Source organism: Plasmodium knowlesi (genome assembly GCF_000006355.2).
Source record: "Plasmodium knowlesi strain H genome assembly, chromosome: 11".
NCBI lineage: Eukaryota > Apicomplexa > Aconoidasida > Haemosporida > Plasmodiidae > Plasmodium > Plasmodium knowlesi.
Genome location: NC_011912.2, coordinates 2,072,343 through 2,097,475, shown reverse-complemented (window position 1 = coordinate 2,097,475; position 25,133 = coordinate 2,072,343). Strand labels below are relative to the sequence as shown.

General features: G+C 37.6%; 4 protein-coding genes across 4 annotated transcripts in view; 2 read left to right on the top strand and 2 right to left on the bottom strand.

Annotated features, from left to right (window-relative positions):
• The window catches only part of PKNH_1144700 (SICAvar, type I), a gene marked incomplete at both ends in the record, with an annotated part of 16,367 nt that extends 1,477 nt beyond the window's left edge, over positions 1-14,890 (top strand). Inside the window, 10 exons of the mRNA XM_039114164.1 lie at positions 5,336-5,433; positions 5,590-6,189; positions 6,799-7,512; positions 9,292-9,787; positions 9,988-10,094; positions 10,352-10,993; positions 11,372-12,007; positions 12,524-13,192; positions 13,569-14,219; positions 14,477-14,890. Of these exons, the coding sequence (XP_038969782.1) occupies positions 5,336-5,433; positions 5,590-6,189; positions 6,799-7,512; positions 9,292-9,787; positions 9,988-10,094; positions 10,352-10,993; positions 11,372-12,007; positions 12,524-13,192; positions 13,569-14,219; positions 14,477-14,890 (5,027 nt within the window). The remainder of the gene's footprint in view (positions 1-5,335; positions 5,434-5,589; positions 6,190-6,798; positions 7,513-9,291; positions 9,788-9,987; positions 10,095-10,351; positions 10,994-11,371; positions 12,008-12,523; positions 13,193-13,568; positions 14,220-14,476) is intronic.
• Positions 14,891-15,998: 1,108 nt separating this feature from the next.
• Positions 15,999-18,049, bottom strand: PKNH_1144600 (SICAvar, type II; the record flags this gene model as incomplete). Its single annotated transcript, XM_002261581.2, has 3 exons — positions 15,999-16,379; positions 17,018-17,883; positions 17,995-18,049. 3 exons carry the CDS (start codon positions 18,047-18,049, stop codon positions 15,999-16,001), a joined length of 1,302 nt encoding a protein of 433 aa, XP_002261617.2.
• A 3,080-nt stretch (positions 18,050-21,129) lies between these two features.
• PKNH_1144550 (hypothetical protein, conserved in P.knowlesi (fragment)) lies at positions 21,130-21,876 on the top strand (the record flags this gene model as incomplete). The annotated part of the gene is made up of 1 exon (XM_039114163.1): positions 21,130-21,876. A coding segment is annotated over one exon (747 nt), but the record flags the coding sequence as incomplete, so codon positions are not given.
• Positions 21,877-22,221: 345 nt separating this feature from the next.
• PKNH_1144500 (hypothetical protein, conserved in P.knowlesi) lies at positions 22,222-23,975 on the bottom strand (the record flags this gene model as incomplete). The annotated part of the gene is made up of 2 exons (XM_039114162.1): positions 22,222-22,839; positions 23,892-23,975. The coding sequence occupies 2 exons, from the start codon at positions 23,973-23,975 to the stop codon at positions 22,222-22,224; spliced, it is 702 nt and encodes a 233-aa protein (XP_038969780.1).
• Positions 23,976-25,133: the final 1,158 nt, after the last annotated feature.

The following is a 25,133-nucleotide window of genomic DNA, read 5'->3' as shown; positions in this document are numbered from 1 at the left end:
GGGAAGGAAAGAAGGAAAGGGAAGGAGAAGGAAAAGGGAAGGAAAGAAGGAAGGGGGAAGGAAAGAAGGAAAGGGAAGGAGAAGGAAAAGGGAAGGAAAGAAGGAAGGGGGGAAGGAAAGAAGGAAAGGGAATGAGAAGAAGAATGAAAGGGAATGAGAAGGAGAAGGAAAGGGAATGAGAAGAAGAAGGAAAGGGAATGAGAAGGAGAAGGAAAGGGAATGAGAAGGAGAAGGAAAGGGAAGGGGAAGGAGAAGGAAAGAAAGAGAAAGAATGAGAAGGAGAAGGAACAGGGGAAGGGGAAGGAGGTGGAAGGAGAAGGGGAAGGAAGGAAGGTTAGAGGGGAATGAAAGAGGAAGGAAAGGAAAAAGAAAGGGAAGGAATGTGCAGAAGGAATGAAAGGAGAAGGAATGTGGATAAGGAATGAAAGGAGAAGGGATGTGGTTAAGGAATGAGGAATAAGGAATGAGCAGGGAAGGAATGAGGAATAAGGAATGAGGAGAAGGGATGTGGATAAGGAATGAGGAGAAGGGATGTGGATAAGGAATGAGGAGAAGGGATGTGGATAAGGAATGAGGAGAAGGGATGTGGATAAGGAATGTGGAGAAGGGATGTGGTTAAGGAATGAGGAATAAGGAATGAGCAGGGAAGGAATGAGGAATAAGGAATGTGGATAAGGAATGAGGAGAAGGGATGTGGATAAGGAATGAGGAGAAGGGATGTGGATAAGGAATGAGGAGAAGGGATGTGGATAAGGAATGAGGAGAAGGGATGTGGATAAGGAATGTGGAGAAGGGATGTGGTTAAGGAATGAGGAGAAGGAATGAGGGGAAAGGATGTGGATAAGGAATGAAAGGAGAAGGAATGTTGGTAAGGAATGAGCAGGAAAGGAATGAGGAATAAGGAATGAGGAGAAGGGATGTGGATAAGGAATGTGGTCAAGGAATGTGGATGAGGAATGTGGATAAGGAGTGTGGATAAGGAATAGAGGAAAAAGTAAATAGGTCTTGAATATAAAAAAAAAAGGAAAGAAAAGAAAAAGAAAAAAAATTCAAATACCACGTTCATGGGGAAGGTTGTTGGGGTATTAGAATATGGTTGTTGTTAGGGTGTTAGAATATGGTTGTTGTTAGGGTGTTAGAATATGGTTGTTGTTAGGGTGTTAGAATATGGTTGTTGTTAGGGTGTTAGAATATGGTTGTTTTGGGGGTGTTAGAATATGGTTGTTTTGGGGGTGTTAGAATATGGTTGTTTTGGGGGTGTTAGAATATGGTTGTTTTGGGGGTGTTAGAATATGTTTGTTTTGGGGGTGTTAGAATATGGTTGTTTTGGGGGTGTCAGAATATGGTTGTTTTGGGGGTGTTAGAATACGGTTGTTTTGGGGGTGTTAGAATACGGTTGTTTTGGGGGTGTTAGAATATGGTTGTTTTGGGGGTGTTAGAATACGGTTGTTTTGGGGGTGTTAGAATATGGTTGTTTTGGGGGTGTTAGAATATGGTTGTTTTGGGGGTGTTAGAATATGGTTGTTTTGGGGGGTGTTAGAATATGGTTGTTTTGGGGGGTGTTAGAATATGGTTGTTTTGGGGGGTGTTAGAATATGGTTGTTTTGGGGGTGTCAGAATATGCTTGTTTTGGGGGTGTTAGAATATGGTTGTTTTGGGGGTGTTAGAATATGGTTGTTTTGGGGGTGTTAGAATATGGTTGTTTTGGGGGTGTTAGAATATGGTTGTTTTGGGGGTGTTAGAATATGGTTGTTTTGGGGGTGTTAGAATACGGTTGTTTTGGGGGTGTTAGAATATGGTTGTTGTTAGGGTGTTAGAATATGGTTGTTTTGGGGGTGTTAGAATATGGTTGTTGGGGTGTTAGAATAATGTTTTTGGGGTGTTAGATGTCAGATTCCGGGTTCATGAGTAAGGTTGTAGGGGTGTCAGAAATCGGATTCCGGATTTAGGAGGAAGGTGTCAGGGTGTTAGAATTCAGATTCCAGGTTTAGGACAAAGGTGTCAGGGTGTTAGGACTTAGATTCCGGGTTTAGGAAAGAGGTGTTAGGGTGTTAGGACTTAGATTCCGGGTTTAAGACAAAGGTGTCAGGGTGTTAGAAGTTAGATTCCGGGTTTAGGATGAAGGTGTCAGGGTGTTAGAAGTCAGATTCCGGGTTTAGGACAAATGTGTCAGGGTGTTAGGACCTAGATTCCGGGTTTAGAAATAAAGGTTGTATGGGTGTTAGGACTCTGATTCCTGGTTTAGGGGGAAGGTTTCAGGGTGTCAGAATTAGGATTCCGTGTTTAGGCGAAGGAATCGAGGTGCTAGAACTTAGATTCCACGTTTAGGAGGAAGGTGTCAGGGTGGAAGAATAACGTGGTATGGGTATTAGAGTAATGTTATAAGGGTATTGGAGGAAGGTGTCAGGGTGTTAGAATTCAGATTCCAGGTTTAGGACAAAGGTGTCAGGGTGTTAGAACTTAGATTCCCGGTTTAGGAAGAAGGTTTCAGGGTGTTAGAACTTAGATTCCGGTTTTAGGATGAAGGGGTCAGGGTGTTAGAACTTAGATTCCCGGTTTAGGACGAAGGTGTTAGTGTGTTAGAACTTAGATTCCCGTTTTAGGACAAAGGCGTAAGGGTGCTAGAACTGAGATTCCAGGTTTAGGAGGATGTTGTCAGGGTGTTAGAACGTAGATTCCGGGTTACAGGCATAAGGTTTTAGGGGTATTAGAAGTCAGATTCCGGGTTACAGGCATAAGGTTTTAGGGGTATTAGAAGTCAGATTCCGGGTTTAGGAGAAAGGTGTCAGGTTGTTAGGACTTAGATTCCGGGTTTAGGACAAAGGTGTCAGGGTGTTAGAACTTAGATTCCGGGTTTAGGACAAAGGTGTCAGGGTGTTAGAACTTAGATTCCGGGTTTAGGACAAAGGTGTCAGGGTGTTAGAATTTAGATTACCGGTTTAGGAGGAAGGTTGTTGGGGTGTAAGAACTTAGATTCCGGTATTAGGAGGAAGGTTGTTGGTGTGTTAGAACTTAGATTCCGGATTTAGGAGGAAGGGTGTAGGGGTGTTAGAAGTCAGATTCCGGGTTCAGGGGGAAGGTTGTAAGGTGGTTAGAACTTAGATTCCAGGTTTAGGAGGGAGGTGTCATGGGTGTTAGAACTTAGGTTCCGGGTTTAGGACAAAAGTGTCAGGGTGTTAGAACTTAGATTCCCGGTTTAGGAAGAAGGTTTCAGGGTGTTAGAACTTAGATTCCGGTTTTAGGATGAAGGGGTCAGGGTGTTAGAACTTAGATTCCCGGTTTAGGACGAAGGTGTTAGTGTGTTAGAACTTAGATTCCGGGTTTAGGAGGAAGTTGTGAGGGTGTCCGAAATCAGATTTCGGGTTTAGGAGGAAGGTTTTACGGGTCTTCCCACTTAGATTCCGGGTTTAGGAGGAAGTTGTCAGGGTGTAAGAACCTAGATTCTGGGTTTAGGAAGAAGGTTTTCGGGGTGTAAGAACTTAGGTTCCGGGTTTAGGAGGAAGGTTGTAGGGATATTAGAATAAGGTGGTAAGGATATTAGAATAAGGTGGTAAGGATATTAGAATAAGGTGGTAAGGATATTAGAACTTAGATTCCGGGTTTAAGACAGAGGTGTCAGGGTGTTAGGACTTAGATTCCTGGTTTAGGATGAAGATTGTTGGGGTGTCAGAATTCAGATTCCGGGTTTAGGAGGAAGTTGTCAGGGTGTAAGAACTTAGATTCCGGGTTTAGGGGGAAGGTCTCAGTGTGTTAGGACTTAGATTCCGGATTTAGGAGGGAAGTCTCAGGGTGTAAGAATTTAGATTCCGTGTTTAGGACAAAGGTGTCAGGGTGTTAGGACTTAGATTCCTGGTTTAGGATGAAGATTGTTGGGGTGTCAGAATTCAGATTCCGGGTTTAGGAATAAGGTTTTAGGGGTGTAGAAGTAACGTTTTAGGGGTATAGGAGTAACGTTTTAGGGTATTGGAATAAGGTTGTAGGTGCCTTAGAATAAAGGTTGTAGGGTTTAGGAGTATGGTTTCAGGGTATAGGAATAAGGTTTCAGGGGTATAGGAATAAGGTTTCAGGGGTATAGGAATGAGGTTTTAGGGTATAGGAATAAGGTTTCAGGGTTTAGGAGTAAGGTTCCGGGTTTAGCTTTAGTTGAGGAAGCGGGGGAAGGGAAAGGAAGAACTCCTCGCAGGCAGAAACCTTATACTACAGGTCGGCCTGATGGTAGTAGACGGATGGTATGAACCGGATGGTATGAACCGGATGGTATGAACCGGATGGTATGAACTGGATACTGTGTTCCGGACGGTATGAACCGGATGGTATGAACCGGACGGTATGAACCGGATGGTATGAACCGGACGGTATGAACCGGACGGTATGAACCGGATGGTGGAGACTGGATGGTATGAACCGGATGGTGGAGACTGGATGGTAGTAATCGGATGGTAGTAACTGGATGGTGTGAAGTGGATGGTGGGAGCAGGATGGTCGGAAGTGGATGGTGGGAAGTGGATGGCAGGGAACAGGACGGTAGGAACTGGATGGTATGAACTGCATGGTATGAACTGGATGGTATGAACCGGATGGTGGAAACTGGATGGTGGGAACTGGATGGTGGGAACTGGATGGTGAAAACTGGATGGTGGGAAGTGGATGGTAAGAACGGGATAGTATGAACGGGATGGTAGTAACCGGATGGTAGTAACCGGATGGTATGAACCGGATGGTATGAACCAGATAGTATGAACCGGATGGTATGAACCGGATGGTATGAACCGGAATAGTATGGACCGGATGGTATGAACCGGATGCTATGGACCGGATGGTATGAACCGGATACTACACACTAACCTGATGGTATGAAACGGATGGTATGAACCTCATGGTAATAACCGGATGGTGGGAAGTGGATGTTGGAGACTGGATGGTGGAGACTGGATGGTGGAGACTGGATGGCACGAACTGGATGGTAGGAACCGGATGGTAGGAAGTGGACGGTGGTAACTGGATGGTAGGAACTGGATGGTGGAGACTGGATGGTGGGAACTGGATACTACACCAACCTGATGGCATATAGATCGCAAATTTAGAACAAACTGGACGAAAAAAAATGGAAAAAATTTTTCATCGATTGTGAATGACATACATTTATTTAATCTACATAAATACATACAACATACAACATACAACATACAACATACAACATACAACATACAACATACAACATACAACATACAACATACAACATACAACATACAACATACAACATACAACATACATATACATACACATGGCACTTTACATGTCGTATTAATCTTCTTTTCTTTTCTTCTTTCCGCAGCTGAAGCATGCATGAAGCAAGACGGTAAGACACTTTGCCAGCGCTTGGAATGTGCAGAACAATATTGGAAATTGAATAACAACGGGCAGAACACTCAGGTAGGTGGCAACACCGTAAGGGTGGCAAAAAGGGTGTACATGTATACATACATATGTATATATGTATATGTATATATGTATATATATGTATATGTAGACAGGCATATATATATATATATATATATATATATATATATTCTTTTTTCCTACTTGCAGAAGGACTTCTGGAAGGAGAGTGGCGGCGAAGTCGCCACATTATGGAATGAATTGTCAGATGCCATGATAGTAAGAACCAAAAGCACAGAATGCAATACAGTGGATGGTAGTAGAATTCCCACCGAACCTGAAAAGAAGGCATGCCAACATCTTACAACAGGTTTCACCAAACTGAAGAAACTTACATCGACTGCATCGATGGATACTTCGAAGTACCCAATCCTGTCTCAACACCCATCGTTGGGACAAACAGTGGGTTGTTTTCTTCTTAAGGAATATGCAAGACGAATGGAAGAAAAATCGACTTGTCCTATCGATTCCGGTTTAAAGAAAGCTTTCGACACTGCTGGTAATGGTCTTCTTGGTAATTGCAATTGGGGTGAAAATTTGGACAATTGCAATGTGACCACTGGCACAACCTCTGTCACTGTAAAGAACAAAGTGGATCCAATACTCGGGGACGATGATCTAAGCATAGAAGCCGTCACTACACACATGAATGAAATGATGACTTTATGTGACCAACTCAAATGCGCCGCACCTAATTGGTTCAAAGAGCACAAGAAAGTTAACGGTAATAGTGCAACGACGAAGACTTGGGTAAGTACTACTGCGACGAATACAACACCTAAGGGATAGAAAAGGAAAAAGAAAAAAAAAAAAAAAAAAAAATTTAGATTCCGGTTATTAGAATAAAGGTTGTAGGGGTGTTAGAATAAGGTTGTAGGGGTGCTGGAATATGTTGCTAACGGTATTAGAAGAGGGTGTTAGGGTTGTTAGAATAAGGTTGTAGGGGTATAGGAATGAGGATTTAGGGTATTGGAATAAGATTTCAGGGTATTGGAATAAGGTTTTAGGGTATAGGAATGAGGTTTTAGGGGTTTAGGATTAAGGTTCCGGGGTTAGCTTCAGTTACTTCAGGGGGGGAAGGGAAAAACTCCTCGAAGACCGGGACCTGTTACTACGCCAGCCGGATGGCACAACAACCGGATACTACGCACCAACCGGATACTACAACAACCGGATACTACACCAACCGGATACTACACCGAACGGATACTACACCAACCGGATACTACACCGAACGGATACTACACCAACCGGATACTATACACTAACCGGATACTATACACTAACCGGATACCACACCCACCGGATACTAAACAATTTATCAACTACATATATATAACCTTCTCTTTTTTTTTATAGTGTGACTTTTGGAAGGAGGGCGTCGGAGCCGCGCTCCAGAAGATGTTTTCTGATATCCAAACGAATGGAAATAACAACACTAATACCACAATCTGCCAAATGTTTGGTGATGGTAACACTGATAGTGTTGAAAGAAAAGCATGTAATCATATCATAGCAGGTTTAGAACACATTAAAGGCATTACAGGGGACACTAATGGTGCTGTCCAATCACATAATGCGCAGGCACATGATAAGTTTTTTAAGCAATCTATGATGTGCGCAGCACTCAATCTTTACGCAACTAAAATAAGAGAGGCGTCCAAGGGGAAATGTCCCATTGATGAATCTAAAATAAAAGAAATGTTTGCAGATTGGCATAAAATTAATAAATTTTCGCCTTCGTCTTCTTGTTCGAATGAAATTTATGGTTGTTTTAAATGTCAACGGAATGATAAAATTTTGGAGGGTTGCAATCTAAGTGTTTCCAACACTTTGATTAATACATCACAATCAAGTGGAACTTGCCCTTCTGAAGACAACACCAACAGAGAAAATGTCCCAACTGAATTAAACAAATTCCTCAACTACGACGACCCATCCAAATCCATCTCCCAAGTTAAGGAAACATTATCCACCATAAATGACATGTCCAACTCTTTCTGTACTCAACTCCAATGTGCAGCAAAACAATACGTAAATAAGAAAAAAGGGCAAAGCACCGATGTTTCTTGGGTAAGCGAATCCATATCAATAATATCGACAACCAATATACATATATAGTCGTATAAATGTACACATATATAGTCGTACAAATGTCCATATGTAAATATACATATATAGTCCTATATATATATAAGTATGTATATATATATATATTTATATATGTATATGTATATACATATAGGTATATATACATGTATATATATATATTCACATATACTTACGTATATGTATATGTATTTATTTATATATATACGTATATATGTATGTATATATATGTATATATATGTATATATATGTATATATGTATATATGCATATATATATAATGAAAATTGGATGAAAAGGAAGAAAGTGAAATAAAAAATAAAAATAGAGAAAAGAAATTCAGATTCCTGGTTTAGAAATGAAGGTTGTTGGGGTGTTGGAATGATGTTGTTTGGGGTGTTGGAATGATGTTGTTTGGAGTGTTGGAATGATGTTGTTGGGGTGTGGGAATGATGTTGTTGTGGTGTTGGAATGATGTTGTTGGGGGTGTTGGAATGATGTTGTTTGGGGTGTGGGAATGATGTTGTTGGGGTGTGGGAATGATGTTGTTGTGGTGTTGGAATGATGTTGTTATGTTGTTGGAATGATGTTGTTGTGGTGTTGGAATGATGTTGTTTGTGGTTTTGGAATGATGTTGTTGGAGTGTTGGAATGATGTTGTTGGGGTGTGGGAATGATGTTGTTGGGGTGTGGGAATGATGTTGTTGGGGTGTTGGAATGATGTTGTTGGGGTGTTGGAATGATGTTCTTGGGGGTGTGGGAATGATGTTGTTGGGGATGTTGGAATGATGTTGTTGTGGTGTTGGAATGATGTTGTTGTGGTGTTGGAATGATGTTGTTGGGGGTGTTGGAATGATGTTGTTGGGGTGTGGGAATGATGTTGTTGTGGTGTTGGAATGATGTTGTTATGTTGTTGGAATGATGTTGTTGTGGTGTTGGAATGATGTTGTTGTGGTGTTGGAATGATGTTGTTTGTGGTTTTGGAATGATGTTGTTGGAGTGTTGGAATGATGTTGTTGGGGTGTGGGAATGATGTTGTTGTGGTGTTGGAATGATGTTGTTGGGGGTGTTGGAATGATGTTGTTGGGGTGTTGGAATGATGGTTGCTGGGATGTTGGAATGATGTTGTTGGGGGTGTTAGAATAAGGTGGTAAAGGTGTTAGTATAAGGTGGTAGGGTTATTGGAATAAGGTGTTAAGGGTGTTAGAATAAGGTGGTAAGGGTGTTAGAATAAGGTTGTAAGGGTATTATAATAAAGTTGTAAGGGTATAAGAGTAAGGTTGTAAGGGTGCTGGAATAAGGTTCCACGGTTTAGGACTTAGGTTTCAGGGTTTAGGAGTAAGGTTCCGGGGTTAGCTTTAGCTACTTTAGGGGGGGAGAGGAAAGACTCCTCGAATCCAAGGACCAAACCCATTCCATCCCCCAAGTGAAGGAAACCTTATCCACCATAAATGACATGACCACCTCTTTCTGTACTCAACTCCAATGCGCAACAAAAAAATACGCAAAAAGCAAAAATGGAGGAACACCACTATCTTCGGTAAGGGTGGACAACAACATCATATATACATATATACATATGTACATATATACATATGCATATACGTATATACATATGCATGTATATGTACGATGTATGTATACATATGTACATATATACCTATATGTATATATGCATATGCATACATATATATATATATATATATATATATATATATATATATATATATATATATTACTTGTAGGAGGAAGTATGGAATAAAGTCAAAGAGGAAGTCTCCTCACTTGGCAACGCCATGTCTGACCATCAGAACAGCAGTTTAGGCAATCATTGCAGTACCCTGAACACCAATAACAAAGAATTATGCCTCCTCTTTGGGGCAGGACTGAAGCATCTGTACAATCATACAAATGGTAACGGGGACGATGCTATGAAGTTGTTTAAACGAACCATGGCTTGTGCAGCATTGAATGTTTATGCCGATCAAATAATTAAGGAGTCGCAAGAGAAAAAATGTCCCATTGCTGAGGAAGAAATAAATAAAATGTTCGATAAATGGAATCAACAGTTTAAATCTTCATGTCGGGGGGGTGCTGGCGGTGCTAATACTAATGATTGTTTTGAATGTAAGAGGGAATCCACCCTGAGGTGCACAATAGACAGCGACGAAGTAAAGAGTAAATTAGACCCTATGCTCAACAAGGACACAACAGGACTGAAGAAATATTTGGGCAATATATGTAAGTAAATCATCACCATTCCATAAACGAATATACATTCCTCTACCATAGCCACCATCAAACCACTCTACTATCATCACCAATTCCACCTTCCCTCCCTTCCTTTTCTTTTTATTCCTTTTTATTTTTTTCCTTCCCTTTTTTTTCCATCTGTGTTTTTCCATTTTTTCCCTTTTTTTCTTCGACATCTTTGCATACAGGTGGTGGTCAATGCAAAAACATGGATAGTTTATGTGGTCGTGCACAGTGTGCAATGAAGCAGTGGTTCCCAGACAGGGGGAAAAACCAAACGGTGGATATAGAGAAGGTGTGGATGCATATATAATTGTCCACTCTATCAAGTGATAGATTAGTGTATGAAGTGTATGCGTATGCACTATTGTATATATGTTTTCATGGGATGAATAAATATACACATACATATATATACATATGTATACATATATACATATACATATATAAATATGTATGTACATATACGTACGTATATACATGTATACATATACATGTGTATGTATACATGTATATGTATATATATATATATATATATTACTTCAACTGTAGACTGAAATGTGGACCGAAGTCAAGAATGAAGTCACATCATTCGACAAAGCCCTGCCTGACAATGGGGCCACGGACACCGAACCAGGAAACTTGTGCGCTGCCGTTACATGCCCCAATGTTGGTGAAGCGGATTGTGTGAGCAAAACAACATGCAAACTTATTGTTAAAGCATTGAAGAATATACATGAAATGAAAGGGGAGGACACAGTTTCTGGACCACGCAAAGTGAATGATCGAATATTTAAATCAACTATGCGTTGTGTAGCACTCAATGCATTTATACACAAATTGAAGCAACAGGCGTACAGGGGTGGTTATGCTTGTGCTGTAGAGAAAGGAATAAAGGAGGCCTTCAAGAAGGGGGAGGAGAAACGTAAGGACTGGTGTGGGGAAAATAGTAATGGGGTTGGTAATGGGGATGGTTCATGTGAGAAGTGTGAGGAAAGATTGTGTTTTGGTACTAAAATTGGGAAGGATGATGATCTATGGTCCACAGTAATGAATAAGTTAAACACTGACTCCAGCACTGACACCAACATACAACCAACATTGAAAAAAATAAAAGAAAAGGTTACCTTATGTGATCGCGTGAATTGTATAGCGAAGTGGTACCATAAAAAAAAGGGACAGGGGAAGGGGGAGGTAAGTGGCCATATATATAATTGTCCACTTTATAAGACGACAGAATTGTGCACAGTGTACATGTGCACTATATATATTCTCATAAGATGGATGAATATATAATACATATATACACATATGTTACATACATACATATATACATATATGTATATATGTATACATATATGTATATGTATGTATATATGTACACATATATATACATATATATACATATATACATATATATATACATATATATATACATATGTACATATATATACATATATATATGTATGTACTTACATATACCTACATATGCATTTATGCATATGCATATTTATATATATATATATATATATATATATATATATATATTATGACCACCACCACCTTATACAGGACACTTTTTGGACAAAGGATGTCAAGGAGCTGTGGACAGAACTGTCCACAGCAATGACAGCGACAAAAGGCGAAGACACTAATGGAGGTAAATGTAATACAATGGGAGATGATAATAGGGAAGGAACTCATTCTGAGAAGACGGCATGCAATTATTTGCATGCCGGTTTCAAACAACTATACGAACCGGATACTTCGTTGTCAACAGGAAACGATGGTATCCTATCTAAGAAATACCCATCGTTTAGACAAACGATGGGTTGTTTTTTACTTCACGCTTATGCAAAGAAGATGAAAAGCGACGCCAAGTGTTTAGTGGAATCAGGAATAAAGAAGGCATTTAAGCTTAGTGATAGTCTAAGTAAAAGTGCTAATTGCAAAGGCGGTGCCAGTGGCAAGGGACCCTGTGTCCCTTGCCAATGGGAAGAGACCGACTATGAGAATTGCTCAATTACCACAAATGGCAAAACTGAGATTGCAGAAACCAAAGTTCAAGACATGGTCAAGAACAGCACTTTAACTACCACCATGAACGACATAAACAAAACAGAATCTTTATGTGACAAGCTCAAATGTGCTGCACCCAGATGGTTCAAAAACAAAAAAGGGACTAATGGTAGCCTTACACAGACTTGGGTAAGTACTACTACCAATAACCAACCTACCACAACACTGAAGGATAGAATAAAAAAAAAATAAGAAAAAAAAAAAATATTCAGATTTCGGGTTTAGGAGTAAGGTTACGGGGTGTTAGAATAAAGTTTTGGGGGTATAGGAGTCAGATTCCGGATTCAGGAGGGAGGTGTCAGGGTGTTAGAACTTAGATTCCGGGTTTAGGACAAAAGTGTCAGGGTGTTAGAACTTAGATTCCGCGCTTAGGAGGAAGGGGTCAGGGTGTTAGAACTTAGATTCCGGGTTTAGGGGGAAGGTTTCATGGTATAGGAGTAAGGTTTTAGGGTATAGGAGTAAAGGTTTTAGGGTATAGGAATAAGGTTTTAGGGTATGGGAATAAGGTTTGAGGGTTTAGGAGTAAGGTTCTGGGGTTAGCTTTAGTTACTTTAGGGGGGGAGAGGAAAAACTCCTCGCAGACAGTGACCGGATACTACACAACCAATTACATATATATATAACCTTCTCTTTTTCTTTTCACAGTGTCAATTTTGGGATGGCGCTGTTAAAGACGCACTTCAGAATATGTTCAACGATATCGCTGAAAAGGGAAAGAACAACAAGAATGCTGCATGCCAAGGCTTTGGTGATGGTAATGAACATAGTGTTGAAAGAAAAGCGTGTAATCATATCACAGCAGGACTACAACACCTTAAGGACATTAAGCCTAATGATCCAGAAAACCAACTGTTCGAAAGAACAGTTGGTTGTATTGCTCTTAACATGTACGCAACTAAAATAAAAGAAATGTCTCAAGATAAATGTCCTATTGATGAGGAAAGAATAAAACAAATGTTTAATGTTTGGAATAAAAATAAAAATTCTTCGTGTTTGACCCCTGGTAGTAAAAATAATTGTTTTGTTTGCACAAGGCAAAAGGAAAATTTTAATGATTGCAAACTAAGTGTTGCCAGCTCTTTGATTAATACAACAGCACAATCTGGTTCAACTGCATCTTGCACTGATAACGACAGCAGCACCAATAAGAATGTCTCCAAAAAAATGGACGACTTGCTCAAACAGGAATCTAAAATGGAAGGAACATTAAAGGAAATAAATGAAATGGACACTTTCTGTAGTCGTTTACAATGTGCAGCAAAACAATACTACATAAAAAAGAACCCTAATGGACAAAGCAGCGAAGTGACTTGGGTAAGCGAACCCATATCAATGACAACAACAACATTATATATACATATAAACATATATATGTATATATATGTATATGTATAATTATGTATATATGTACATATGTATATATGTATATATATGTATATATATGTATATGTATATATGTATATATGTGTATGTATATATGTACATATGTATATATGTATATATATGTATATATATGTATATGTATATATGTATATGTATGTATATATGTATATATGTGTATGTATATGTATATATATGTATATATGTATATGTATATTCATGTATATGTATACACATATGTATATACATATGTGTATACATATATATATATTTTTTTTTTTTTTCTTACTTTCTTTTGTTTTATGTTTAGAATGCCTTGAAAGAAGATATCGGAAGGGAATTAACAGCACTTTTAATTAATATGAACGACCCTAAAAAGCAGTTGGCTGCTGCCCAATACTGCAATGACGCCAACGTCGCATGGAATACTAAGGGCCATACAGAAAGGCGAACAAATAAAGCAGCTTGTTTACTTTTTGCTGCAGGATTAAAGCACATTTATAACCAGCAGAAGGGCCATGTTAATGGCCCATCGTTTGGACAAACGATGGGTTGTTTATTTCTTAAAGAATATGCAAAACAATTAAAAGTAATGGCAAAAGTGAAGAAACAAGGACATAGTTGGGTACATCCTCTTTGTAGCATAGATGAGGGAATAAAGCATGCTTTTAGCAGAAGTGAAGAAATTATGAATGCAACATCTTCATGCAAAACTAGTGGTACTAATGATTGTTTTGTGTGCAAAGAGAACGACGTTTATGATAATTGCAAAATTGGCCAAGACAAAGTAGGGAGTAAATCTAATGAATTGTTCACAGAAGATTCCACGAAACAAACCCAAATGGAAAAAACATTAGAGAATACAGTCTGTCCCATCCTTCTTACGGATATCCTTACCCCTTTTGTTCCTTTGGCTCCTGTCTCTATTGGTCTTTCTGCTATGGCTTATTACCTTTGGAAGGTAAGATAAAAAAAAAAGAAAATAAAAAAAAAAAAAATTTTAATGGACAAATTTAATGGGAAAAAAAAATTTTCAATGGTTAAAAGGAAAAAAAAAAAAATTTTCATGGTTAAAAGGAAAAAAAAAAAATTTTTTATGGTTAAAAAAAATTAAATGAAGTGAAATAAAATAAATGTGTAAAAAAAATATTTCACAATCTTCTTAACAAAAATATCCTCTCATAATTTTTTTTTTTTTTTTTTTTTTATTCTTTGCAGTATTTTGGTCCTCTTGGTAAAGGAGGAGCACGTCTCAGAAGATCTCCTACTGAAATTCCTGGTTCATCAGTACAAGAACAGCTCCACGATCATGTGCAGCAAGATAGTTCACATGAATATCGATTAGTGAAAGAACGCAAACCTCGTTCTGCTCCAACAAGAACAAAGCGTTCTGGTCGCGCGAATCGCCGCACGATTATTGAAATTCATTTTGAAGTGTTGGATGAATGTCAAAAAGGGGACACACAATTGAACCAAAAGGATTTTCTGGAACTTTTGGTCCAAGAATTCATGGGATCGGAATTTATGGAAGAAGAACAGGTTCCTAAGGAAGGAGTTCTTATGGAAGGTGTTCCTTTGGAACTTGTTCCAATGGAACGTGTTCCAAGTTTAGGTTCCGGGTTTATGGTTTAGGTTTAGGGGGTTAGTGTTCACGGTTAAGGGTTTATGGTCTCAGGTTCACGGTTCAGGTTTTAGGTTTTAGGGTTGACGGTTTAGATTTTATGGTTTCAGCGTTTAGGATTCAGGGTTTAGAGTTTACAGTTTAGGGTTTATTGTTTAAGATGAAGGATATTGGTTTCATACCCCTTTTTGTCCTTTTTATTTTTTTTTTTTTTCCTTTTTATATTTTCTTGAAAGAAAAAAAAGAAAAAAATATATATTCATTCTTCCAAATTTTATTCTTATTTTGTTTGCAAAAAATTTTTCTTTTTTTTTTTCTTTGGTGAAAGAACACCTTTTGTTCATAGAAAAGAAAAAAAAAAAAAAAAACATTCCTCTTTTTTTTTTAAGAACAAACATTCTTTTTTTTCTTTCCGCTTGCGAAAAATTTTTTTTTTTTTCTTTTTTCTTATTACGCTTGCGAAAAATATTTTTTTTCTTTTTTTTTTTTTGTTGGCACTCTTGTGTAAAGTTGCTTCCAATAGGTGTTATATATTGTTCTCGTAAAAAAATTGTATGGAACATCCGCGCGCTAACACTATATTACGATTTCCGCGCAAAAAAAATGTGGAAGAACGCTAAAACATTCATATAATTAGAACTTTAAAAAAAATAAAATAAAATAAAATAAAAAAAGAAAAAAAAAAACCAAATAATGAGAAAAAAAAAAAAATTGTATATTGTATTCATAATATTTTTCGTGTAAAAAAAAAAAATATAATGGTTCCAAATAATCATAAAAACCATGTCTATACCATAATCATTATAAGATGTTCCTAAAACAATTACACAAGTGTGATGATATTCATGCTAAAAAATTATATACACACACAAAAAAAAAAAAAAAAAAAATTCATGATATAATTTTTTACAATGCGAGATTTTTTATTTCGCATTACATAAGGGTTGAATTTTTTCTTTCCGCACCTTCTTAACGTTACACATATGGGATGAATAAATTTTGTTGGGGTATACCCTAAACCGTAAACCCTAAACCGTGAACCCTCAACCATGAACCCTAAACCCTAAAACCTAAACTCTGAACTGTGAACCCTGAACAGTGAACCCTAAACACTGAACTTTAAACCAGTAACCAGGAACCTAAAATTGGAACACTTTCCATAAGAACTTCTTCCTTAAGAACCTGTTCTTCTTCCCTTAATTCGGATCCCATGAACTCACGAACCAAAAGTTCTAGAAAATCCTTCTGAGCCAATTGTGAGTCCCCTTTTTGACATTCGTCTAACACTTCAAAATGAATTTCAATAATCGTTCGACGATTCACGCGACCAGAACGTTTTTCTCTCGTTGGAACAGAACGAGGTTTTCGTTCCTTCACCAATCGATATTCATGTGAACTATCTTTCTGCACATGATCGAGGAGCTGTTCCTGTACCGATGGACCAGGAATTCTTGAAGGAGCTCTTCTGAAACGTCTTATTTTACCCAGTTGCCCAAAATACTACAAAAAGAAAAAAAAAAAAGGGGGAGAATCTTTTTGCTAAGAAGATTATAGAGTGCTATATTTTTTCTTGTTTCCTTTTTTTTTTTTTTTTTTTTTTTTTCTCTTTTTTTTTCTTTTCTTTTTTTTCTTGTTTTTTATTTTATCTTTAAAAAAAAAAAGAAATAAACCTTCCAACCTAAAACCTAAACCATACACCCTCAAGTGTACACCAAAAAAATGCGAAATCTTACACATATACACCGTAAAATATTATAAATCCCGCAACCGAAAAATACGAAATCTTACACATATACACCGTAAAATATTATAAATCTCGCAACCTAAAAATGCGAAATATTACACATATACACCTCTAAAATATTAAATCGCGCAACCTAAATGCGAAATCTTACACATATACACCGTAAAATATTATAAATCCCGCAACCTAAATACGAAATCTTAGAAATGTACACCGTAAAATATTAAATCCCGCAACCTAGAAATGCGAAATCCTACACATATACACCTGTAAAAAATTAAATCCCGCAAAACTAAATGCGAAATCTTACACATCACCCCCTAAAAATGCGAAATCCGAATACTGCGCGCGGAGTACTTAATTCACCTTTTCTTTTCGTTTTTTTTTATATTACCTTCCAAAGGAAATAAGTTATGGTCATAATTCCAAGGACAGGAGGAACTAGAGGAAGATAAGGATGAATCGAGTCAAAAGGAAAAGAAGATAGGGAAGGAAAGGGAAGGTTCCCTTTCTTCCCATTCGCTCCTGGAAGGGATGGTGTTTGTATCGATGATGTTGTCGTTGTTGTTGTTGTGGTTATCGTGTCGACGTCGTCATCCTCATCATCTTCGTCATCGTCTTCGCTTTCTTCGCTGTCGACATCGACGGCGGGGACGCCGGTGACGGCGTTACCGTTATTACAACCATTGTCATAATTCATAGGGCAAGTTCCACTTCCTCCCCCTGAGGGTTTAATCTTTTCTAATTGTTCCGGCTTACCTCTATCACTATCCTTAATTATTTTAATTACTTTACACTTTAAGTCATTTCCCCCCTTTGGACTTTTAACCAAAGATTTTGATATACACCTACCAAAAGCCCCTCTATTCTTTTCCTTTTCCTCTGGACTTCCATCCCCTCCCACATTCCATGTCTTAACTTGCGATTCCATTGCATTTAAAACCGTCTTAACATCATCCTCCGATATACAATAATGATACATTAAATATTTCATACATATTCGTAACATATAACAACGATTCTTACGATCTAATCCACTCCAAACCTCGGAAGAGCCTTGACCCTTTCGTCGACTATTCCCGTAAGTACCTCTAACAGCAGAAGTTATATAATCACATAAAACATTTTGATGTGTTTTATAGGCGGTATTGGAAGTTATTCCTTCTACTGCCTTTGTACATTTTGAACGGAGTTCCTGAAAGTTCTGTAGGTCTGTAGTGAATGCAGTGGAAAGTTTAGTTAATCCTCTTGTTAATCTATCTGCAGAAAGAAAAAAAAAAGAAAAATATGAATTGAAAATAATGAAATCAAAAACAATTTTTTTCTTTTAGAATGTCCTAAAATATAATATAACATATATATGTAGCATACTTTCTTCGTCGACGTGGTTCTTCGCCTTCGCCGTCGACGGCGCCATTTTACGCATTCATTGACTAGACAACTGAAATATGATTTCGTTCCTTTTTATGAAAAAATATATATCAGGAAAGTAGGGTGTCATATATTACATTTCCTTCCCCTCGTCCATTTTCTCGCCCGTCCCCTTTCCCCGTGGAATCGTTTACCTATTCCTCTACGTCGGACGGTGCTCCTCTGTATAAAAGGAGATCGTTAATATTCTGGAGAAAGGGGAAGGGGGGTGGCATGGCGTCTAAAAGAAGGAAGAGGAGGTACATTCTTTTACAGAATACTACCCTTCCTTGAAACAAAAATATCCCCATCTGAAATGTAGAATTAGGTTATCTGTAGTTTTTTTTGTATTTTCTTTCATTCTTCTCTTCATCTTTCCTTCCTTCAAAGCTCTTCTTTATTTTTCTTTCTTTCCTTCTCTTTCCTTGTCTTTATTTTTTTTTTTCCTTTTCCTTTCCTTCGTTCCTCTTTCTATTCCTTTTCTTTTCTCTTCTTTCCTTCTTCTCCTTTGTTAGAAAGAAGAGTAATAACCATTCTTCTTACTTTTTTTCCTCTTTAAACCTTCTTCTGTTTTTTTCTCCCATTAAAAATCTTTTTTTTTTTTCCCCTTAAATTTTTTTTCTATATTTCCCTTAAAATTTTTTCTTTCTTTCCTTTATACCTTCCATATATATATATTTTTTTCCCCCCTTTTCCTTCTATTATCCTCTCTCCTTCTCCTTTAAATACTCTTATTTTTTTCCCCCCCTCCTTCTAATCTACCTCTGTTACTCCTTAGAAACATCCTTCCTTTTTTCCTTTAAACCTTTATATTCATATTTCCCCCATTTTTCTTCTTTTTCTTTTTTTCTTCATATAGATATATATTTTTTAAAAAAAAAAAAAATTAACTTCTTTAAACTTTTTATTTAAATTTTTCTTAAAGAAATAAAAAGAAGAAAAAAGAAAAAGCTTACGACATCCTTCAAACTCCCTTCCTTCACTTCATTCGCTTTCTTTCCTTTCTTTTTTTTGCTTTTTTCCTTTCCTTCTTCATTTCTTTCTTTCCCTTCTCTTTTATTCCTTTCCTTCTCTTTCCTTTCTTTTCTTTCCTTTCTTTTCTTTCCTTCCCTTTCCCCCTTTCATTTTATTCCTTTTCTTTCTATTCCTTCCCTTCCCCTTTCTTTTTATTCCTTTTTTTCCTTCGCCTTTTCATTCCTTCGTCTCCTTTACACTCCATTTATTTTCTTATCTTCCTTTTCTTCCTTCTTTTCCTTTTCTTTCTTCTTCTTCCTTTTTTTCTTCTATCCTTTTCTTCTTTCATATAATATATTTTTTTTTTTCATAGATAACATAGATGTATATTTTCGGGTTCAGGGTTTAGGCGTTCTATGGTTAAGGGTTTAGGAATTTCATGCTTCAGGGGATTAGGGTTTAGGGTTAAGGGTTCAGGGTTTAGGGTTTAGGGTTTAGGGTTTTAGGGTTTAGGGTTTTGGGTTTAGGGTTTTATGGTTTTGGGGGTTCCGGGTTTAGGGTTTAGGGTTCAGGGTTCAGCGTTCAGGGTTTAGGGTTCAGGGTTTAGGGTTTAGGGTTCAGGGTTTAGGGTTTAGGGTTCAGGGTTTTGGGTTCAGGGTTTAGCGTTTAGATTTAGGGTTCAGGTTTAGGGTTCAGGGTTTAGGGTTCAGGGTTGAGGGTTCAGGGTTTAGGGTTCAGGGTTTAGGGTTCAGGGTTTAGGGTTCAGGGTTTAGGGTTCAGGGTTTAGGGTTCAGGGTTTAGGGTTCAGGGTTTAGGGTTTTAGGGTTTATGATTTATGATTTAGGGTTTATGGTTCAGTGTTTAGGGTTTAGGGTTCAGGGTTTAGGGTTTAGGGTTCAGGGTTTAGTGTTTAGGGTTTAGGGTTCAGGGTTTAGGGTTTAGGGTTTAGGGTTTAGGGTTTAGGGTTCAGGGTTTAGGGTTTAGGGTTCAGGGTTTAGGGTTTAGTCTTTAGGGTTTAGGGTTTAGGGTTCAGGGTTTAGGGTTCAGGGTTTAGTTTTTAGGTTTCAGCGTTCAGGGTTTAGGTTTCAGGGCTTAAGTTTTAGGGTTTAGGGTTAAGCATTTAGTGTTTAGGTTTCACGGTTTAGGGTTAAGCATTCAGTGTTTAGGTTTCAGGGTTCAGGGTTTAGGGGTTCAGGGTTTAGGGGTTTAGGGTTTAGGGTTCAGGGTTTAGGGTTTAGGGTTCAGGGTTCCGGCTTCAGGGTTTAAGGTTCAGGTTTTAGGGTTCATGGGTTTAGGGTTCATGGGTTTAGGGTTTAGGGTTCAGGGTTTAGGGTTTAGGGTTCAGGGTTTAGGGCTCAGGGTTTAGGGTTCATGGGTTTAGGGTTCAGGGTTTAGGGTTCAGGGTTTAGGGTTTTAGGGTTTAGGGTTTAGGGTTTAGGGTTTAGGGTTTAGGGTTTTAGGGTTTAGGGTTCAGGGTTTAGGGTTCAGGGTTTAGGGTTTAGGGTTTAGGGTTTAGGGTTTAGGGTTTAGGGTTTAGGGTTTAGGGTTTAGGGTTCAGGGTTTAGGGTTCAGGGTTTAGGGTTTAGGGTTTAGGGTTTAGGGTTTAGGGTTTAGGGTTTAGGGTGTAGGGTTTCCAGGTTTTAGTTTTCAGGGTTTAGAGTTCAGGGTTCAGGGTATAGGGTTCAGGGTTTAGTGTATAGGAGTAAGATTCCGGGTTATGGGTTTAGGTTTCAGTGTATAGGAGTAAGATTCTGGGTTCAGGGTTTAGGGTTGCGGGTTCATGAGTAAAGGTTTTAGGGGTGTTAAAAGTTAGATTCCAGGTTATAGACATAAGGTTTCAGGGCATTAGACAGTAGGGTTCTGAGGTCAGGGTTTAGGGTTTGGTGTATAGTAGTAAGATTCCAGGTTATAGACATATGTTTTCAGGGCATAGAGAGTAGTTTCCCGGGGTTAGGGTTTAGTTTGCTTTGAAGGGGGGAAGGAGATGGAAAGGAAAAGGAAAAGGAAAAGGAAAGGGGGGATGGGGGGGGGAAGGTTCTCCTTCCCCCCCTTTTTTCCTTAGACTATTCCTTACATATTCATATTTTGATTCATTATATATATATATATGTATATATACGTTGTTATTTTTTTTTTTTTTAGGTGAGTGCATTAAGCACATTGAACGATGATGATGCGTCAGATGCATCAAATAGTACATTATCCTCCTCTTCAGAAGAAAATATACACAAGACAAATGTTCGTGCAAAGACATTAGGAAGTGATGGAACAAATGTTTCAAGTGTGAGGTATGGGGATTATCGTCCTCCCCAAGGAGGAGGGGAACCCTCTGTAAGGAGGGGAGGTACCTCCCCCTCCCTCCTTAAAAGGGGAGGGGGGGGAACTTTCCCTCCCTTTGGGGGACAATACCCTCATCCTACAAGAAGATATGGAACCACAGAAAAAGACCATGTGAATTCCAAATATGGAACCCCAAAAATTGGATCACCAAATTTTGGAACCTTGAAGAGTGGAACACCAAAAAACAAAAGTTTCTCCCAAAGGAGTAAAAGAGTAAAGGATGTATTAAAAGCTTTATGGAAGAAATGTGTATGTCAAGGTAAAAAACATCCACGTTGGATGATATTTTTTGCGGTGGTTATTATGGTGATATTATATTCATTATTGATGTACTATGGGGGCTTAAGTGTAGGTTCATTCCGCAGTTTCCAAGGAGAGGGTGAGTCACCTGTGACCAGTACCTTTTTGCAATCAATGGTAGGTGCAGATAGTGGAGGACTAATATTCTGCGGCTGCGCAATCGTAGTTTTCGCTATATTAGGTGTGTTAATTGGATGTTATTATTGCAAATCATTGGAAAAATATATTCAATCAAAATCTCAACCTTAAAAAAAAAAAAAAAAAACACTAAATATTATAGAAACTCCAAAATTATGAATTTTTTTAACTGCAATCAAACAATCTAACAATATTATGGAATGAAAAATAAGTTAACTTTTTTTTTTTTTAAAACTACAGTGAAACAATTTACACCTTTTTCTTTAAAACTACAATGAAAAGAATGCAACATTCTTTTTAAAACTACAATCGAACAATATAACATTTTTTAAAGTCATCATTTTCGTTGTGGTTGTCGTGTCAACGGTACTGACCACGTCAGTTAGGTGGTTGTTTATGTTGGTTGTGTTAGTATCTTGGTGTTTGTGTTGGAGAGAAAAATGTGGTGGTGGTCAGTTAGGTGGTTTGTTGTTGATGTTGCACTTTTTCGAATTCTTCTCGCAGACACTGCCGTATTTTGGCATTTTGCGTAATACATTTAAGCCAAACTTTGGAATAATAAAATCCTAATAATACGCCCAATAGTAGGATACCCATAACAGTAGAAACAGAAATTCCTATTATAAAAGTTATTGGATTATTTACGCTGGCGTACTCATTTCCGATAAACAAATTTACATAAAACAGGGTTAGTGGATACAACACTGAAAGAACTAATACAACAGTTAGTAGTATTTTATTTTTATTTTTATAATGTGTTAATTTTTTACAACATTCTTTTATTTTTGTTCCAATTCCTTTAGAACTATTTTCTCTTCCTTTCGCTGAACATGGTGTTTGTCCTGATAGTGCATGTTCTAACAATTCGTCGTCTGTCAAACCGAGCAATGTGCTCACATCATCACCATCATCATCATTCAACCCCTTATGTGATGTTGTTGGAACCTTTGTTCCAACTCCTTGTGCTGTTTTCAAAAGACCATGTGTCTTATTTACATTTTCTTCCTCTGATGAGTATAAACTGTTTGAATCTGACACATCATCATCATTTTTTAAAGTGCTTAATGCACTCACCTAAAAAAAAAATGTATATATATATAGAAAATATGAATATGTAAGGAATGTTCTAAGGGAAAGGGGGGGAAGGTTTTCCTTCCCCCCCCCATCCCCCCTTTCCTTTTTCCTTTCCATCTCCTTCCCCCCCTTCCAAGCAAACTAAACCCTAACCACGGAACCCGGAATCCTACTCTCTATGCCCTAAAACGTTATGTCCATAACCCGGAATCTGACATCTAACACCCCTAACACCTTAATCTAACACCGTTAAAACCTTATAGCAACACCCTACAACCTCATGTCTATACCCTGGAACCTTCCTCCTAAACCCGGAACCCTATACCCTAAACCCGGAACCCTATGCCCTAAACCCGGAACCCTATACCCTAAACCCGGAACCCTATACCCTAAACCCGGAACCCTATACCCTAAACCCGGAACCCTATACCCTAAACCCGGAACCCTATACCCTAAACCCGGAACCCTATACCCTAAACCCGGAACCCTATGCCCTAAACCCGGAACCCTATACCCTAAACCCGGAATCTTACTCCTATACACTGAACCCATGAACCCTAAACCCTGAACCCTAAACCCTGAACTCTATGAACCCTGAACCCTAAACCCTGAACCCTAAACCCTGAACCCTAAACCCTAAAACCCTAAACCCTAAACCCTAAACCCTAAACCCTAAACCCTAAAACCCTAAACCCTGAACCCTAAACCCTGAACCCTAAACCCATGAACCCTAAACCCTGAGCCCTAAACCCTGAACCCTAAACCCATGAACCCTAAACCCATGAACCCTAAAACCTGAACCTTAAACCCTGAAGCCGGAACCCTGAACCCTAAACCCTAAACCCTGAACCCTAAACCCTAAACCCCTGAAACCTTCTCTTCCCTTACACTTCCATTCCCCCCTCCCCTTTTTTTCCTTAAACATGAATAAAAATTTGGTGTGGCAAAATAATATATAATATATATATGTATACGTTTTCACCCCCTACATATTTGTTTTCCCCTATAGTTGTAAAAAATATTACAAAAAAAATTTTTTCTGTTTTTCATACCTGGTGTTGATAATTAGTTTGATGCCATAAGAATAGGTATGCAAAGATTAATATGGATGTTTTTATAAAAGAAAAAGGTGCCATTTTTTTTTTTTCTCCACTGTATATTTGGTTTGTTTTGCTTTTATATACTGTATATTTTGGTTTGCTTTGCTTCAATTTAACATGTGAAAAAAAATTCTTTTTTTTTCTTTGTGTGTCCTTCTTTATATATATATTTATATTAGAAAGAATATCTTTATTAGAAATAAATATCTTTATTAGAAAGAATATCTTTATTAGAAATAAATATCTTTATTAGAAAGAATATCTTTATTAGAAATAAATATCTTCATTAGGAAGAATATCTTTATTAGAAATAAATATCTTTATTAGAAAGAATAAGTTTTAAAGATCAAAAAAAAAATAAATAAAGAAAGAAAGAAAAAAAAAAGAACATCCACCACATTCTAAAAAAAAGAAGAACATCTCCCTACATTTCCAACTATTATACAATTCATTCCCCATTCTAATGACAGTATTCTACCATAAGGAAAAAAAAAATATTGCCCCCCCCACTTTTACAAGGAAATAATAAAAAAAATATATAAATAAAAGAAAAAAAAAAAAAAAAGGAAATAAGAGAAAATAAGAAATAAAAGAAAAGAGTGAAAAAAAAAAGCAAGGAGAGAAAAAAAAAAATAAATGTACGCAACTCTCCTCCATCAAGCATTTTTCCACTTGTATTTCTTTTCTTTTCTTCCCTCTTCTTTTCATTTCCTTTCACCTTCTTCTTTTCTTTTCCTTACATCCCCTTCCTTCTCTCACATTTTCTTTCATTTTAATTCCTTCCCTTATGTTTTCCTCCCATTTTTTCGTCCCTCCTTTATGTTTATTATAATTCTCCTCAAATAATATTTTCCTCATCTATATATTGATTATACATGAGAAGGGTATAAGAATAAAGCGAAAAACAAAAAAAAGAAGAAAATAAACATACTCGTTATCATTCTTATTTCATTCTAAATATGATATATTATTAGAATGAAGAAAGTGTAAGTATATAAAAAATATTAGAAATGGGTGGATGAGGGTGGTAGGAGGTAGGGTTTAAAGGGAAAATATAAAAAATCCTATCCCCAGTCCCTATTATTACGTAATATGTGTCCTAGCGGTATGGACGGAATTATTATAATTAACGAAGATGCAAAATAAAATAATTACAGATAGGAAAAAGTAAATAACCTCACCGACCAACTCCCC